This window comes from Achroia grisella, unplaced genomic scaffold, assembly GCF_030625045.1.
Source record: "Achroia grisella isolate CSIRO2021 unplaced genomic scaffold, CSIRO_AGI_Agris_v1 utg152, whole genome shotgun sequence".
NCBI classification, from domain to species: Eukaryota; Metazoa; Arthropoda; class Insecta; order Lepidoptera; family Pyralidae; genus Achroia; species Achroia grisella.
Window position 1 is genome coordinate 1,978,738 of NW_026712648.1, and position 20,736 is coordinate 1,999,473.

At 31.3% G+C, this 20,736-nt stretch overlaps 1 protein-coding gene across 1 annotated transcript in view; it reads left to right on the forward strand.

The window, feature by feature from the left end:
* The window catches only part of LOC131840909 (serine/threonine-protein kinase SIK2-like), a 46,111-nt gene extending 32,565 nt beyond the window's left edge, over window positions 1-13,546 (forward strand). Inside the window, exons 7-9 of the mRNA XM_059189124.1 lie at window positions 7,990-8,216; window positions 9,617-9,813; window positions 10,299-13,546. Of these exons, the coding sequence (XP_059045107.1) occupies window positions 7,990-8,216; window positions 9,617-9,813; window positions 10,299-12,822 (2,948 nt within the window). The 3' untranslated portion in view covers window positions 12,823-13,546. The remainder of the gene's footprint in view (window positions 1-7,989; window positions 8,217-9,616; window positions 9,814-10,298) is intronic.
* Window positions 13,547-20,736: the final 7,190 nt, after the last annotated feature.

Below are 20,736 nucleotides of genomic sequence, written 5' to 3' on the forward strand. Positions count from 1 at the left end.
GATAATTTTCGTGACCGTTGAGAAAAATATAATGTGTCATGTATTTCAGCCACAAAGTAGCTTGCTTTCTAACGCTTCTTTTGGTTGAAGGGTTGTATATCAGTTTCTTTTTACAATGATTGAGTTTGAGTTTCAGTAAGCAGCAAAATATATGTTCTTTATCAAAGTACTTGATCACTTATGGATCTCTAACTGACAAGTAATATTCACGTAACACCAATATATTTATAGTGTTAGCAAAGTTTATGTGTTTTGCCCATAGCGACCAGTTCATAACACATTGGCACCCTATAACAAGCATAATATTTATGTATCTAACGATCGGATTTATGAATAATTCAGAATCCTAATAGAAAGTCCGTGTCGCAGGAAATTTGTTCAAGACTTTGCAAGTTTACGGATATCGACAATTTAAAATGATCCTTGTTGAATTTAGCAGGAATCCAAATAAGTTCGTAACTTAATTTCTCGTCGACTTTTTTAGGAATTATAAGCTGTATTTTTATATTTACCTCAAGAATAATGTTGCTAAAATAAACTTATTTCAAGTTCGAATATAATAATATTACATTATATTACAATTATGTCAATTTATGTCCACCCTACTTACATAGTTATAATAATTATCATTGGTCATGGTCAATGTATTAGTTATTTTAAATTTTCATCATTAACGTTTAATTCATTATTAAGTATTATTAGTCTAAATAAAAATACGATTAGGTAGTAGATAATATTGGCATGCATACCAACTTATTAAAGTAGACCAATTAAGGCTAGTTAATCTGCGTGACTGGGAGAAACATTTGATTGAGATTGCCATAAAAGGTAGCGTTATGTCTTTCTGCATACAGTTGACGACTGCTTTACTCGTTAAACACTAATAAATGACAAGTATACAGAGAAACACTAAATATTAAGCTGTAGTGTAGTGTTTCGGGAATATGGAACTAGATGTGATATTTTGGCTTTCGGGAAAGTGAAATATTACCTTATTAGGCTTACTTCTGTTTTATGACATTTATATATTTCTTGATATCTTCATGTGACATATATTTTCGAAAGTACATCTCCTTGCAATATGACGTGATATATATCTATTTGTACGACCAACGAATAAAGCCAGTAGCATAAAAGTAGTTTACTAAAGAGTAACTTTCTACTTGTTACACAAGATAAATGTTAATTAATGACGAACAGTTCGTGTAACATACACATTCCGGATACCTAATCATAAGCGGCGGACACGCAATGGATATCAAAGCAAATCGCTATAATTATACGGATACGGGATACATACACAATAATACATTAATTACCAATGTACAAATGATTCTTATAGTAATGTACGAATATTACAATTGATTTTTTGTATTCTGAAACAAAGAAGATTTTGAATTTCTAATTTCTAATCCTACGTTGTCATGTACAAAATAGTTTGTATTGATAGATATAGGTACTATGATGTTATTTTAAATTATTCATATGTTATTTGCTATTGATAGAATATCTTGTTGTATTAAGACAGTAAATATAAATAGATTGATTCTAAAATGATCTAAAAAAAAGAAAGTAATCCACTTATTTTTGGAAGTGAATGTTATGAATAGGCTAGGAAGCGATGTCATTCGTTAGTAGATATGAGCGATAATATTTCTGATTTAAAAAAAAGCAAATCACTAGGTATGTTATTGATAATAGGTATTGCTTAATATGTTGAAGACATTTCAAAAGTTTCATTGAACAGTTTTAGAATTAGATTATTTGTTTTTTTATTTTATTATGGATAACTTGTTTTTGACACATTATTCAATATACAATGGGTAATTATTCGTGATTCCACCTATTAATTATCGTCATTCATTATTAAAACAGATGGAAATGGTTTAAGTAACAATTTACTTTTGATATGAAACTAAATGTTCACACTATTGATATGAAACTAAATGTTCACACGTTCAACACGTGTATGTGGAACTTTTTGCCTTATTTTAGCAATATTTTTTATACTTTCTCACTTTTTAAGGAATTTACAGGAACTTGTACCATTATATAATTAACTTCCACATTAACTCATTACAATTTCTTTAGAGTTTAATTTAAGGCCAAAAGTTGGCAGTCATGATAGTTAATTGTCAAAATATTTTATTTTAAATTTGTAACAATCTTTAATAATCATCAAACAGGCTTAAGTTATTTTAAAACATATCATTTCACTTGTATGAACGAATAGGTTAAAATATGCTATTCTATGTCTTTTGTTAAAATAAATATTAAACATTGACATCATTGTTAAATATATCTACAATGATTATTTGTTGCCGAAGTAATGAACAAAAGATAAATTTTACAATTTCCATACATTTCAAAAGTATGGAAATTGTAATGTTGTATTGATTTAACAATTTATATATTACGGGCGTCATACCAATATTTATGTTGTTTGTCGGTAATTGGTTATGTTCTGAAAATATACGAGCATAGTTAGCTATCTACACCCAATGGCCTAACAAGCTCCACACGCAAATCCTGAAATAGAAATATAAAACCTGTGAAAAATCTGAAAATACCTACCTAAAAAGGCAGCACGACATTATTACGCACGAATTGGCGTCAGGCCGCATATAACTAAGGACAATATGAAAAATGTATTTTCTTTCAGAGGCGATCGCTCGGGCGGGCTTTTTTGACGTCATACATTCTCGACGCTCAAAATATTAGCGTTTCATATTAATGCTAAACCAAGAAAAGTATCTCGCTTATTTGTGAAATCGCTCCGTGCTTGTCATGCTCTGTGTTCATTTAGTCTGGGATACTTGATACTTGACGTATCAGAATATTTAAAAATAGATCTTCTATTAAAACATTTTAAATAGCTCCTTTTACATTAGGTACATCTTTCTTTTTGCATGCCTTTCTATTTCTCTAAACATATTGAGTAGAATAATTGTAAAAATCACTTTTAGGTATATTTATTTTAACAATGTCAATTATGTTAAGTGAAATGTTCATTTCGTAAATAAACATTTCACTTAACATAACTAAAACTCTTAAAACTTAAATAATATTTATAATTAATAAAAGCTATTAAAACTTTATTACGTGAATAAGTTTACTTAGATACAAGTAGCAATTGATTACAATTTATACTTAAAGAATATGATAAAATAAGTAATCGAATTAAGCGATTGATGTACCATCATACTATGGCAGTAACTACTTCAAGATTTTATGAATGAATACTTGGTATTCAATTCTTTATTCCTGTCTAGTTTTTGTTATAATATTATTGAAATGTATTAATACTACAAGTAACAAGCAATAAATAAATACATGTACTAAAATATAATTAGGTTTTTTATAACCGAGACACGATACTTGAATTAATAAGTGAGAAATAAGTTTAAGTCAATTTTAATATTTCATTTGAAATGCACATGTTTCACGTCTTTGTTAATTGATTGGTTAATCAGACTGTTTGTCCAACTAACAGACGTAAGTTCTGGGTTATTCTGTATTGAAATATATATTTTTTATTAGATATTATTTACACTTTACACTGAGTTATTTGTTATTAATATTTTTGTTGTCATATTAATAACAAATCGACAATAAATAACTGTATTAATATACTATAAGTAATAAGTGAAATACCTAATTTTTAGATTCTTATACAAATTATAATGACTAAAAGATTTGTATGGATACAAACATATTTCAAAGTTTTTTTTTTGATAAACTAATTGAATATTGAGACAAACATTGTGTTTCTTATGGACAGATAACAACATCACGTCAACAGCTGTAGAAAATAAAAGAACCCTGTGTATAAATCAATAAATATATATTTATTTTCTCTTACGTGGATAGTCAAGATGCAGTTGACAAGTTTTGTAATAGATCCACAGACAGTGGAACAATACAGTGTTTGGATTATTGATCCATTTGTTGTTGCAATAAAATTCATGCCAGTACGGTATGTAACGACGTCGCAAATGCGTCAGCTAATGTGTGGCGTGTTTACATGAGTTTTATGACTGTAATTAGTCGTCGGCGGTGGCAGTCGGAACGTGCGAGATGACGGCCAATGCCGATGAGCGCCAGCGAGCGTCGCGGCGTCGTTCGCCCCTCATAAACTGAATCAAGTTCACGGAGTTTCAGTATGACCGCCATCAGGGCGCCCACCCGACTTTCCATGTTTTATAATAATATCCGCGCATTTTTCACATGATTGCGTCAATGGTCAAACGAAGCACGCGATATTTGCGTCCGAGTAGCTATAAATAGAATCGCCTGGCAGTATATTCATCCGCTGTATTTGAGAAAGAACTGAACGAATAGAATGTAAATAAAATAGTATTCTGCGGGAATTACTCAGTATTGATGCGCTCTATGTTATGTTTGCGCGGCAAAATACGGATTTGAAAGCGCGCTGTCTATTTTCAGAGCGCACTGAGGTTATACGAATATTTATAATCGGATTCGTCACTCGAATTGGAGCTATGTTTTGTTAAAGCTAAGTAAAGAGTGAGTGTTGCGAATGAAATATTTACTTAAGATTATTTTCGGTATATTGGACGAGCGTCACTCGTTTTCGGCATCGGCATGTGAAAGCAATTATTTGTATTTTCACTGAAGTGACGCATGACCTGAATATTTTTTCATGACGTAAATTTAAATATACCTCTAACTTTACCTTATTGTTTATTTTCATAAGTATATTATAAAATATAATAAATTATGTATAAAAATATACTAAAAAATGGAATTGAAATTGTCCTAAGTATAATTAGTTTTTTGAAGTCATAGTTTGGCAACGGAGTATGTATGTAAGGCTACTTGCTATCTAAAAGATAAGTGTAAAAGACGATTACAGGAATAATAATATAGTACAATATACAGAAAACTATAAATGAATACGTACTTAGAGTATATCTTTTTATGGTAAACCATGACGTACGTAGGACATCGTCAATATACCCCTTTTCACCGAGAATTGCATTAGTATATGTAAAAGTATATACCTGTATATAGTATTATTACAGAAGAGTACGAGAAAAAATAATGATATTATTAGTTGAGAGTAGAAAAATAAAAATGAACTCAAATACTACAAAGACATATTTCCAAATACATTATGAATGATTCAGTAGATGACACAATGACAAGTATATTAAAGGTTGCAGTTACATAACAAATTACGAGATCCTGCTAGCATTAAATATTAAAGTTTGTAAAGGTGTTCGGTTTGTTACTCAATTACAATTTAATTTATTTGCTGAAAACCTTGCATTTGTATGCGTCCTTTGTAACATATTAGGTCATCATATACGTCATTATAAATACAACTCAATTACAGTTTGTATAAAGTGATATTTGTAAACTACGTATATTAACAGCTGTACTAATCGCGACGTCAATTGGATTGCGGTCAAATTGGTATTTATGATTTTTTCGAATAAATGGTCAAATGAGTCAGATCGTTTGGTATTGTAAGTAGTAAAAGTAATATAAAACTGAATAGAATATACAACTGAACATACACAGTACCACGGACATACAAAGTGTAGTATGACGTCAAATGCATTGTCAAAATAAATAAGGATATACATGCACATAATATTAACTTTTATGCACACATTTTGATTGTCAAAAAGTATTCATAAATATTTCGACCACGGACTCTACATTGCTTTCCTAGAGTTCCTTATTACTTACTGGTACTGTTTTAGTTTCGGACGAAAGTATAGATATATAGGTATTTTCATATATAAAGCTGTATCTGAAATATGTAAGAATAAAAATATTTACACTTTTAGTAGGAAACTCTCTTCTGTGGCATATATAGATTTGACAAATCGTTTAAACGTACCTCAATTTTGCGTAGGAAGTCCCGAATCAAGCTTTAGCCGGCGCTCAAGTAAAAGGGTTTCCTTTACTCAGAGCAAAAGGCAAAAAATAGCATGCGTAGGAAGTACTGTGACGATACCTATCGTATTTGAAACTCTTAAGCGTTTGTCTATTATAAATAAATGAAGCTCTGTATCATCCTGAAATCTTAATTTTGAACGATTTATGTTAGTATTTTTTCGAACAATAATCAAGCGTACAATATACATATGTACATTGTGGTTGATAATATCGATATATATAAATGAATAAACCAATACTTTTTTACCTGTTCTAAGAATATTAACAAATAAATTTCTTTGTATTACGATCATATATTATAATATATTTAAGGATATATTTAACACGTTTCTGTATTATTATTGTATTACATAATATTTTTGTATGAATAAATACTAATAAATTTTCTGTTTTACAAACATTGCTGCTCAATTTTTTCTTGGACTCACATCATTATTGGTTTACCACTTGAGGAAGGACTATCATTAACCATTAGTAATAAATTTTTAAATATTATCTGTATGAATATTTTTATGATTTGGTACGTACGTAAAGCAAAATAATTTGAGAGAATACATTTTTTGTGGAAAATAAATCTATAATATATATATTATATTCCATTGTAATATTATATATATACATTATTAAGTATTTGAAACATTCAAGTTTGATGACTTATCGCATTTTATCCAATTAGGTTAATGAATGAAAATGAATGAAAATGAATGAAAATTTTATTAACATTATGAATATTTGTAAATACTTAAGGTTAGGTTAGCATTTTTCCAATATAATTTTCTAATCTAATCTAATTTTATTCACTTTTGTTAATTTTACTATTTATAAACTATATAAAACAAAACAAATATTTTTGAGGGTATACAGTTAAAAATCATTACCTCCCGTGCTAGTTAGATAACTGTGTTACGGCAAGGTAAGAATCTCGCACTATATGAATAGGGCTCATTTTTATATATATCAAACGGTTTTTATAATACAATGGGATCGTCAGCCGGCAACATTCTTTTGAATGTAATAATAACTTATATATATAACGATACAGATAATTTAAGTATTTTTTTTTAATGAATTTATGTTAAAGAAAAGAAAACCTAAAGATAAAATTTCTAATTCATGCTCCATATATCAAGATAAGTATTTATCCTATATATTTATATTAGTATAAAGTAATTATATATAGATAAAATATTATATAATAAAATATTATAATGACCTATGATGATTAAAACTGACTTGTCACGTGTCATTCAATTCGAAATTAATGATTTGGTTGTAAATGTATTGTGTAGACTATGTTAAAGACAAAAATTAATACAAATAGTTAAAAAAAGATTATTATTCGTATCTATATATGACCTTAATCACCTTATACCTACATATATTCATGTACTTTACAGACCATTATTAACTATTAAGTAGTATAATCAATAAATTTTTCCCTTATTCGAAATTACTAAGCATAAGACCATAAACACGTGTAAATGCAATGCAATGGTGTCTAACTTAAGGAAATATTTAATTTAGTGCGGTTATAATGTTTTCGACACGATTTGGCACATAATCCGTAGAACCTAACATCAGTAGCACAGATGTCTCTCCAAATATAGTAGACTAATTTTCCTCTTGATATGCTAATTAGGAGGTACTAACTCAATATATATTATTTCTTGTAATTAAAGGATTTGGAATGCTTAATATATATATATATATATATATATTTATATTGTCATTTAAGGTATTTTATCACTAAACAGTTCAATTATATACTGTTTATATTATATGTTTGAATTATTTAATACAATAAAACAAACAAGGAACCAACATTCCAAAGTTGTTGATTAAATGACTTTACCGGAATTGGTTCCGAAACCTCTCTGATTAAAAATTAAAAAGACTAGCTGAAAAACAAACTGAGAAATAAGACCTCTCATGGCAAGGGAATTAATGAGCCCTATAATTTAAACACACAAATATAAAGTCAAGTATAAATTGCTTTCCTTCGTTTAAAAAGGTCGGTTTTGGAAAAGTGAATACATACCTACCTATTATTTGTTTCAGAATGTGAATCCTTAATTCGGAAGATGCTAGTTTTGGAACCAATGAAGAGGTATACGATTGAACAAATTAAGAAGCATCGGTGGATGGCAGCGGAGCCCTATGTGGTATCGTGTGCGACTGCAGACCCGGCTCGGAGCCCAGCGCATACGCCGGCTCACCACGAACCAAACGAACAAGTGCTAAGGCTTATGCAGAGCTTAGGCATTGATCCAGTTAAAACTAAAGAGGTAAATATAAGATATATTTAGTATCATTTGGCGTGGGATGATACGGTATGAATGGCTTTGAACACATTTTTAAGGCTAGCCAATCGTTGAAAATTACTTATGTATAAATGTTAACTTCTATTCTATGTCAACAATATATCTTGTACTGACGGTGAGATAAAGTAATAATGTTTTTTCAAATTTGCGACTTATATATTGTTTTTTTTTATATAACGTCTTTATATAAATGTAATGTAGGCTGCCAGTAACTACCAACTTGCAACAGGAATTAATGAGTGCAAACGGAGATTTGTGCGCGTTAAGTGCGCGTTTTCCGCTAAAAAGAATCCATTTATCGTATCTCCTCAGTATCAAGACACTCTCCTTGATGTGAAGCGAAATCTCGAGGTCCTTGGCGTTGATATATCCAGCGACGTTCAGTTTTGCGGTCATTTGGAGGACAAGGCTAAAATAGCCTCAAAAAAGGTTGGTGTGCTCAGTAGAGTGAGACGGTATTTCACGGCGGCCCATCGCTTGCAATTATACAAGGCGCAGATCCGGCCGCACATGGAATACTGTTCTCATCTCTGGGCGGGAGCACCACAATACCAGCTACTTCCATTTGACCGCATTCAGGACCGAGCAGCCAGAATCATTGGTAATCAACGTCTATGTGACAGACTCGACCCATTGGCTTTGCGGCGAGATATTAGATAGTGTTCTGAGGAATTGTTCGGATTAATACCAGCTGCTGAGTTTCACCACGGTACCACCCGCCAGAAACTGAAATACCGTCCTGATCATCTGGATGAATGGCGGTTTTCCACAGTGCGGTTTTCTAAAAACTTTGCCTCGTACAACCACATTGTGGAATCACCTTCCAGCAATGGTATTTCCGAACAGATACGATATTGAAACCTGCAAGAAAAAAGCTTATTCCTTTTTAAAAGGCCGACAACGTACTTGCAATTCCCCTGGTGTTGCGGGTGCTCATGGGCGGCGGTAATCACTTGCCATCAGGTGAGCCTTATGCTCGTTTGTCCCCTGTGTTATAAAAAAAAAAAGATGCATGGAAGAGAAAAACATCTTACGCTGACCCTAAATGATATAGGATAAGGAAAAGGATGACTGTCGAAATGGTTTACGTTGTCTAAGTTTAAGTTTACCTTAATTAAATATACAACAAAAACATTTTTAATGCATATAAATTTAATTGTTGTAATAAAAACTTTTCTTAATTATAATTTCTTTAACATTTAAAACAACTCTAATATATTTACATTATAGTGTAGGTCTATAGTGTTTCATAGTGTAATTCAAGTTTTACAATTCCTAACTCTTTTCGCTCTCCTTAGTTTCTAATATAGAAACTACTTATATGAAGAATTTCAAAATTCACGTTTTATGTGCTTTTATTTTAGAGCCTACGGTCGAACAGCTACGACCACCATGCAGCTATATATTTGCTCCTGTTGGAACGCTTGAGGGCAAGAGCGGCAGGCGGAAGTACCGTGAGTACTGCGGAGACGCGGAACCGGCCATCTCGGCGTCCCTCGTCAGTTGCTGATCAAGCGCTTGCTAGGGAAGTCCATGAAAATAGACGGGATCATCATACTAGGTAATTGTAACATGTACACTGTACTGGTTAGAATAACTAATATCAGGGAAAAAGACTTTCTAGTTATGAAACTTTACAAGAGCGATCTTCTTTTATATGCTATATTAGTGGTATCTTATTGAAGTGTGTATTGTATTTATGAAGTTTCTTATTATAAAAACCTATAGAGTGGCCTATATTGAGTCTTAGATTCAGAGTATTGAAAATAGGTAATGGCTGAGATGTTGACCAAGTTTAAAAAGATACTATATACATAATTGCTCAATATAAAATTTCATTGGAGTTTTTAGACTGAGAATTAATATTTTACTACTTATTAAACCCATAAATAGAAAACTCGTGTAATATATAAGATATTAGCGAAGAGTGAAAGTAGTAATGACTATACATAGGGAAGAATAATTAATAAAAAAAAACAATAAAAATATGCATGATATATATTAGTATGAATAAAAATATCTCATAGGACTTTTCTTTCTTTTTAGATTACTTCATTCTGGTGATTCTCAATCAAGGGAGTATAGTAGGGCGACTCCTACAATCAGCGCTGCATCAACCGACACCTCGTCTGCTGAAACGCAGCGATTGCTGTCTCTTGCCGGTGTCAATATGACTGAACAAAGACTGCTCCAGCGAAATTCCGATCCTGCGGACACGCATAGGAGCTTTCTAGTCGGAAACCTTGACGTTTCATCTGGAAGGAATCATGAAGCAGAATCAACTAGGCTACTCTCTATGAGGAATATTGATGTATCACAATCTAATCAAAGACTAGGCACAAAATTAAATGAAAACGCCGTCCCAACTCATAGACTACTTACATCAACATATGAACAACAACAAAATATACTGAAACAATCCAGTGAAGATTGCCGGAGACTGCTCCAGCAATCAACAACAGTAGGATCGGAAACTAGTAAAGGCACAGGAGACACTACTAGGTTATTGACATCGTCTAGTTTCGATTCAAAATGTGCTATCGATGGAGGAAGAAGTTCTTCGACGACAGAGCATAATGTTATTGCAAATTTTCTTCAAAATTCTGCATCTGCAACCAATTTTAATCTGGAGTCCGTAAAATTGCCGAGTTCTACAACATTTACAATGTGTTCTGAAGCCGCAAAACTAATGAATACATTACAACAGTCACCTTTACCATTAAAAGGCACCGTAAATTTAAGTACTAGTCCAATACCAACCCAACTAACAGACACGAAGCTTAGTAGTGTCCTAGAGCAACCAAAACCATTAGAGTCTAGTCGATTGGTTTCTCAGGCACAACAGCAAGATTTAAATCGGCTACAAACCAGTACCCCGCCATTCAAAGATTACGTGAATCATCATTCTCCAGTTTTTAGTTCTTATTTACAAAATACAGTGTTGCCGCCAATTTCTAATACAGCTGAAACAAATTTTTCCTCAACATCAACAACTACAGGGGATTTATTTCCAAATGCACTGTACAGGCCGGACAGTAAATTTTCCTTAAATAGGTATACTACTGGTCAGACTTATACCCAAGGACTACAAGGTACTACAACTGAAGCGACTAAGTTTCAACAACAGTATTCATCATCAACAGATGAAGGTTGTGAAACAGACATGGAAGATGTTGCAAATGTTCCAAGTGGTGTTCAAAACAGGCTAAGCTCTTATGCAAGCTCGAGTTCGAGTAGTGGTGTTGTCACTTTTTTTAATAACAAAAGCCTCAGTCAGAACCTCAGCTGCGATTCATCGCAAAGCAATTTTTCAGCATTTGAGAGCCTGGATTATCAGTTATCGGATTGTTCTAGTGAGTTGGCTAGTAGTTTGCCTAGTTGTACATCAAATGATGATAAGTTGGCCTATGAGACTAGTTCCTTAGTGAATACTAGTCCAATGCATCCATGTGTCTATATATCATCATACAATAATAAAACAACAGGCACAGGATTTATTGCACGACACAATCCTTTAAATTATCAGTCGGCTGCTAAAAACTGTGCTCGAGCAATTACCAGGAGTCCTGTGGACTTCAGGGAAGGTCGTCGGGCAAGTGATGGCCTTGTAGCACAACAAGTGGCGCAATCTAACGAATCACAAAAAAATACGTTGGCGTTTAATAGTCAACGATTAAATGAAAATTGCAAAGCCAAAGGCGTTCTAGAATTACACTTGGTGCAAAAAGAAGCGCAGAAACTTAAAACTCAATATCAATCTACAATTCCTGCCGAAGAAATGACACAGCGACAATTGCAACACAATCAGTTTGCAGCAAGCTTTACTCCACATTATTTAGATTCTAAAAATCCACCCACGAAACGTATTAGTCTTCCAGAAACATTCAATTATTCAAGCACATCACCACCGATGCCAGCTAGTCCTAAAATGGTTGCACAGTTGCAAGAATCACAAGAATTACAGCATAGCACTTCTGTGCCATCTCAAGTTAATAAACCTCCGCTTCAGCAGCAATTGATGCAACATAGACTGTTTCAACAAAAACGGCAATTACTGCAAAAACAAATGACACCTCCTAACATACCTGCTCATGAAATTGGTACATTGCATTCATTACAAGTCGGACTCAGTCGACGGCAAATGCTTCGACAACAGAGTTACAAAATAGCTCAGCAGCAACAAATTCTACCTCCATTACCGCTTACAGAAACAGAGAACAGAGATTTACTCGCATTTCAGGCAATAGTAGAAGGGCCGAATCGTGCAGCGAAGCCAAAACCAGAAGAAAATCAAGATGTTTCGAAGTTTGCATATCAAGGCTCAATGGAAATAAGCATAATGAATAAAGATAAATTAGGCAATGAAAATTGGTCAAATTTACCGTCCAACCTACAAAGTGCGTGCCAGATCTCCGAACTTGCAGGACACCGGGAAGGAAAGGAGACCCGTGATGGGGATACAGAAGCGGCGAGTCATGCAGCTGTAGACGCGCCTCTGTGGCCGGCCCAGTGGAACCCTGGTCTCTTCCAGCCTCAACCATGTTATCAGGTATTCCAACAGATCAACTAAGTAGATCTACACGTTAAGCGTAGAGAAGTAGATGTAGTAGTGTCAATTGTATGCACGCAGCGTAAGATCGTGAAATAGCTTTAAAAATTTTGGTCGTTACGTCCTCAGAAGCATAATATATTATCAATGATTGGTCTCATTAAATTTTGTACTCGTAATTGTAAGGCATTGTACTAGGTGAGCATAAAGTAGATGATTCGTACTTTTCGCTATCTTGAAATTAGTGCATGACAATAAATTAAAGTTTTTAAACTGTATACCAACGACACCTTTATATTGCAAATATATTCATTACTTATTACAATATGATAATATAATCACATTTTTATAAAGGGCATAAAATAGAAAATCTCCAAATTTCACTTCAAATAACAATAATAAATATAGCTAGTAATTAGAAGGACTTTCGCATATATTAAAATGTATCAATACTAAGTTATATAGGTACTAATTGTAATTTGCACTACCAAATCAATTACTCAAAATATTTTTAGAACATTCATTCCTAATATTAAGAACGTATAGTAAAATTGCATCTTTATTATACATACTATTCCATTTGTTAGATTAAACTTGCCAATGTATTATTTATAATTAAAATATTATAATAATTTATGGTGCATTTTACACGAACTGCAAACATCACTTAATAATGTTCCTATGTAATTGTATTAATCTAATCCATGATACTTACATTAATTTTATTTAACTTGGGTATCTATTTATTTAATAATAATTTATAGGTTATGATTTCTTTATGAAAGTCTGTATAGTATTGATTATTATTTGCTGTAATTAAAGTTATAATATATATGTGAGATGTGATAGCTTTATTTAGAAACAAGTTTTATTTAAAATACAAGTAAATGTATAATTTTAATCGTTCTTTGTTTTATTTCATCACCTTATAATTTGCTCAGATCAGTTTTGTAGAAGACACCAAATGCATGCTAATTATAAATGCCTACTAGAGTTAGATCATAGTGCGTGTACCTACAGACCACAAAGATAATGTGCCGAATTTAATATTCCAAGTATAAATGTGAATTTACAGGTATACAAATTTTTTATATACCTACAAAATCAAACTTCAATCATAATATAATTATTATCAGAGCTATACCGCAGATTCCTTTTCTCAAAATTACTTTAAAGGATAGATAAAAACATTGTCACACACAATAAGAATGTAAGTGGATGTTCTGGTCAGGCACAGGTTCGAATCCTGTTGTCTAACAACATAAATCGTTTCGATGTCGAGATAATGTTGTAAGTACCTATAATAATGTCAAATATATTAAGCGCTAGATAGGATAAGAACACCCACACCTATCTATTAGATGCCTAGCTATTACGGCATAAATTAAACAATTCCATTCAGCTTGTAGTTTTGAATTAGAAAAAATAGTTTTAGCACGTAATCACTTTTCTTAATTAATGATAATGGAATAGTGCACTCGCATGCGCTAACAGTTTACGCTGGTGCAGCATGTAAGATGAGCATGAGGTCAGGTCAGTTAGCCCATTGTGACTAATTCACCAGGAACTTATCATGATGGTTTCTTGGGGAGCTACGAGAAGGTCTATCTTACATGGTACATTACTAGTAATGTGTTTAATTATATATATATATAAAATTTAACTCATTAGTTCCAAGAAGATGAAGTGTTTCAAATTATTTTTTTTTTCCTACCGTCTAGTTAGTGATTTGTTTTTTTGAAAAACTACCTGTTTAACTACTTCGTTCGTGAGACATTTTTTTAATAAATAAAATATAAGTAAAGGTAGTCTAAGTTAGTCGTTTTATCTGAGAGAGCCCGTAAAAATCTGTCCAGCCGTTTTAGAGATTAGCAAGAACCAACAGAATATGTATAATATTAACTTATCTGTGAAACAGACAGACTGACAGAGAGACAAAAGTTATTTAAATTATTTTTTATGTAAATGCCGTATATACTTACATTTATATTTTAGCGAAGAGCTGTTAATTTGTTATTACAAATGGATACTTCCAATTATATTTCTTTTTATAGATTTTGTTGTCCCTGTTTAAGAATTTAAATCTCGTACATAAACAATAATTGTCATGCACATTTAATATTTAAGTAATCTGTACCACACGTTTACTAAGTAGGTAAATAAGCTTAAATATTGTATCAAGAATATCAAAAGTTCGAATTTACTTAACAAGTTTAAGATGTATTGGCAAAGAAATTACGTAGCGTAAAACCTAATTTAATTATTAATTAAATATAATCCGTTATTACAGCAAAACTGGCAAGGCCACAGCTTGCCCCCCACCGCAGGGATGTTACCACTAAGTGAAAGTCCCATACTGGAGTTAACTGAGCAGATGGAGTCGATTTAAAGAATGGTTTTTATTATTCTGAACTGATAATTGCAATATTACGAGCAACTGTCACATATAAGGTACGGGATTAATGGATTGCATTGATTCTGAAAAGTTTGTATTCAGTTAGTTCATTTGATCAATGATTATGTTTAAACTAATTTAATTTACAGATGGTATTTGTGACTGAAATATGGGCTGCTTCTTCTCCCGGTCAATTTACATTGATTCTTTGGAATTTATAAATGTACAATAAGCTATCTACATAATAATGTACAATCATAAAACAAAGTTTTTTTAATTGGTGTTTTGCGTAATTCTATTTATATTACATGTAATTATACCATGTATCAGAACGGATGTAACAAGATGAGATAGTGTGGGAAAGGTTTACTGAAATACTGAACAAATTTCCCCATGGAGACTTCTGATATAACCGACTTAATATGTAACTCATAAAGATCATTTCGTACTATCGTAAAGATACCCCAACCTAAAATAAAATGCTATTAATAATTGTTTGTAATATAAAAATGTTTAAATTTAAATTGTAAATTACGATGAAAATAAATTATATGGTTTCATCTAGAATGTACTATGTAGGTATATATGTATAATTTTATTTTTGCCTGTCGTGTACACTTTCTTTAATACTAAACATTAAATTAAATGTTTAAATATCAAATAAACTATACAAAAGGAATTACTTTTTCTGCTCCTTGGAGAAACTTGTTTAGTTGTCGTATAAAAAATACTGTAATATTATGTTATCTGTGCTACTGATAAGAGAATACTAAGTACTCATAATATACATATAATAGTATTACTATAATTGGGTTTCGAGCGTACAGTCTGGACTGGAGCAGGTATGTACTATAAAATAACAAATCTAAAGCTGTGATCTTTTTACATAATCCGACTGAACTGTGTATCATTTTATGTACCACTTAGCTACTTACAATATACTCTACTAAATATATCCATAAAGAAGTTTTTGATTACATTGATAATTCGAGATTGAAAAATAAATTAAAGGCTCGTTATATTGTTTTGATCTGTTATTTCACAGTGTTCAGTTTCAACAGTGTTCTGTGCGTACCAACTCGCTGTCGATCTCTAGCACAGCTATATATATACATATATGTAACATTTGTTTAAAATTCAGATATTATCACAACAAATTTTGGTACCTATATTAAAAATAAATTAAACGATTTTTATATAAAAGCACAGACAGTCTACACACAACTCTAAAATCGTTTAAAAAGATTACGTTTTGCCCACATTAAGTGATCCAAGAAGCAATCTGATGTGCGATCCCTTCTGCTCCGATATCGCCATTGATTTTAAGGTAACACTTTATACACGTTGTATAAGATATTACATCAATTGGTTTTACCAAAATATTGCGATAAAAATTTTACTGTTAGAAAGATACTAACGAATAAATAATGTGATTAAATTAACGATAAATCAATATAATAAATTCCGTGGTATAATTGTATGGTAATAAAATGTATAAATCAATATCCTGAACAAAAATGAAAGGTAGGGTCAATAACTGAAGGTATTCAGCAATAACTCTAAACAAAATGGGCAAAATGCCGATTTAAAGATATTTTATTACCATTATTTTAAATAATTTTCGAAGTTAAAGTAATGTATTATTCTTTAAAGTACTATAATTTAAAAAGTATCTCTAATATTATGTGGCTATAATAATGTGTCCATTATCGCTTAATATAACTTAAACATCTTATATATAGGTAGTTTAGCACCAACCTAATATACCATTATTATTGATTAGTCTAAAATTTATATGAGAGAGTCCATAATCTTGGCTATAAACTTAATCATTATTATTGCACTACAATAAGTCAATACAGTAAGTTAAATAGGCGCATTTGCATTTAGATTTATAAGTAGGTAATATGTACTTGCGTATTTAGTAGTAGGTAAATGATGCGACAATATCAACATAGTTATAAGCTGTTCCAACTGTCACTGAAGAACAACTTTAGAAAAATTTTAAACAAATATTACTTATTATTTCCCTAACCATATCTGAGTAGGTTACTCGGTATATGTAAAAGTGTTTATCTAATATGTCACTGAATGATTAGATTTCATTATATCCTTTACAGGCTGCAACAGAATGACTGCGACAATTCTAGATCTAGGCATATTTTATAGTTTATGGGAAAATGAAAACTGAATAATCTGTTTATTTCGAATTAATAAGTAGGTACTTTTTATATGCACTCCTTGATTGTTCTTGCAGTGATATTTTTCCAAATTCTTGTTCCATTTAGTAGGTATTTATATTAGGTAAGTAGAATAAGGCTGCGCTACACAATACCTTCGAAGACATGTGTATAGTCTAGATATGAGAGATTTACATTGTTGTACCTATAAGGTAATACAATAACAATGAAGTTCCAGTTTTATTATACACGTTTATTGTTTAATTGAGAAGTCAATGTATTATTGAAAAGTAGGTTAGGAATGTTCCCTGTAAATAAACTACCTCTAATTATCATTGAAAGAAGACTGAATTCAGTGTCAATTCTGAAGTTCGCTGTGAAGACATTAACAAAGTCACCACTACGTGTCCCTGAGGCACTTGTCCTCGAATCCACATGCCAGGAAACAGACATTGTACCCAAAAGTCTAAATGATCGCCTTTGACTCGTCTATTTATGCTACCAAGCAACTTATGACACAAGCTGTTTATAGGAGCGAAAGTACTTGCACATATTATTTATAAATGGAAACACATATGTAGTATCAGAGGAGTTGTAATATATTTTGTACTATCTGATACCCTGATCTTTATTATTTTTTTATTAAAATTTATAAAACTTCCAAAAATTTAATATTCTACTTATGACATTAAATTTCAGCTAGTGAAAGTCCCGTAAAATCGGTCCAGAATTTTTAAAGATTACCGAGAAGAAACAGACAGACATATAACAATTTTTTTAATAAATCTTTTCATGCAAGTACTTTCATATGCACTTAGTCACACTTCAGTATAAATAATCCGTGGGTACATATTAGGTGGATTGCGTGCTTGTTGTTATTGCAGTTTTATAAAAATCCTTTGGGAAGGTACCATTACAAATAGAAAGCAATATAACGGATAAATTCTTTCATGGATGAATCGGTGCGCCTTGCGTGGAGCATGGTATTAATTTATTTAAAAAGAAAGTTAATGTAAGTAACAATTAATTAGACATATCAGAGTGTATGTATTACACATATTGCGGTATTATTTCTTAAATGTGTACCTACTACTTTTAGTGAGATTATTTTGGAACTCGTTTCATATATATTCGATTTTAACCAATAACCTACTTTTTTATAACTTGTGCATGCTTGCGATAATATTGTTTCATTCGATCGTTTTGGTTATTTTATATATATCGTTAGCGACGAGTCGCTTATTAGTATATCCTTGAAGAGTTCCGCTTGTATAATAATATACAAAACTAAGGGCTAATCAGTTTGGATATTGCATTCGATGATTATGGTATATGTTAATGGGTACTAAATTCTTACAAAATAGGTATATGTGTGTAAAACCTTACTTTAACAATGAATTTTGTTTAAATATACCTAGATACTAATCCTATAAGAAATTTACAGTTCTAAATTTCTTTTATTTATTAATGGTATATATCATATGAGAGGATATCTCATGCCAGGAAAAAAGGACTTAATAAACATATATATATTTCTTCTTATGACAAATACAACTGAATGTTGGGATTGTCATATGAAGATATGTGTGCTGTTTCTGACAGTATATCGTAATAGAATTATTGTTTGTCTACGTTTTTTTCGCTTGGAGAAAATCTCTCATGGAGACACGACATGACGACGTGTAGTCTTAAGTATAAGATTCGCGTATAGGTACTTAGTTTATTTATCTATTCTATTTGGATCTATTAGATACTCATTTGTCTTGATACTATTGGTTTATTACTGAAGTAATTACACATGTTGAAACACAGTCATGTTTTAAGTTTTGTGATTGATAAGCAATGTAAACAAGTAGATAACAACTGTAGGTAGGTACTAATTAAGTCTACGAACGGTCACGTGCCGATCGCTAAAGCTTTATCAAAACTGTAACAATAACTTACATACGTAAGTATATATTATTATGTAAAGTAGATTGTATTACTATAATATAATACATAGAAAATCGTAGAATAGGTGTTTGGAGGCTTTTACATTTCTAAGAAAATCGTCAATGTTTAAATCGCCCTTGTCTGGATTAGATCAGGATAATAGCAGTAATATCTGCAATTAACTATGTATCTAGTCAATTTTATATAAAACGGATCAAATCAATAACGTAGTGATGAGCAATAGATATTACGTATGTATTCTGTATTTCACAGCTTCAAATTAGCTTTACGGTACAAGTAGTGATACTACTTATAGTTTTTGTTATTTTCTTTTAACAGTAGTTTTGGTTGTGATATGTATAATGGCTGATTGTTAGTCAATGTATAGAACAGTCATATATAAATACATTAAATACATATATATTGTATTTAAAAACAATTGCTTTTATTTCTTACCACACCTGAAATCCCCAAAATCAAAATCGAATTAAAAAGAACAAAACAAACTCGTTTCTTGTGATCCCTGTACATATAGGTATATGTACGTACTGCCATAAATAACTTGGGTACTATCAAAAATCTGTTATCGATATTATAAAATACCTAGTTTGTTATAACACAATATGCTTCTTAGAACAATACAGAATTAACTTATCAACCAAATATAGAAGCAAGAAGTTTTGAACAAGGTACAACGTCGCATCGGCTTAATACATTCACATAGATATATTAATTTTAGGGACGGGAAAGAGGAGTTAAAAAAAGATAGAGAGATAAGATGAGAAACGGAATAGAACTGATAACGCGACGTCGCTAGAAATTATTGTTAAGGGTAATAATAGGTATTAAGTGTTTAGTACCATAGATATTTTGGTTGAAGGTGTACGCGTTGTGATTTCGTAAGTAATTTTTTATGAGCCATTTTCATGTATTTTGTGACGTGTAGACGGTTTAAAATAAAATATGATGTTATATTATATATCTTATGTATTATCTTAATATTTAGTTATTGATATTGAATATTTATTTTATTACGTATTCTTATCTCAATAACCATCGGCCTGGTTGATTTTATAACCTGAAAAACGAATTTGAATGAAAGTTTGAGTTTATTGAATTAAGAAATTCTCTTATGATTAGAAATTTATATATAAATTTATATAGACCCCTGTCAAAATTCAGGTTGAGAAGTAAAAAGAGAAACAGACAGACGAAAACAGCGATTGTGTAACATAGGTAGATATTATTTATAGATTTCTATCTACTATGTTTACTATACCCTATAGCCAACCCCAAATTTAAAAAACCAGGATTTGGAGTCGGATTACCTAGAATTCAGTTTAAAAACAGGACGCAGTAATAGAGTTGTAATAGTTAAAATAATTGTTGTATGTAGTAGGTAAAAGTATGTGAAATGAATTCATGTAA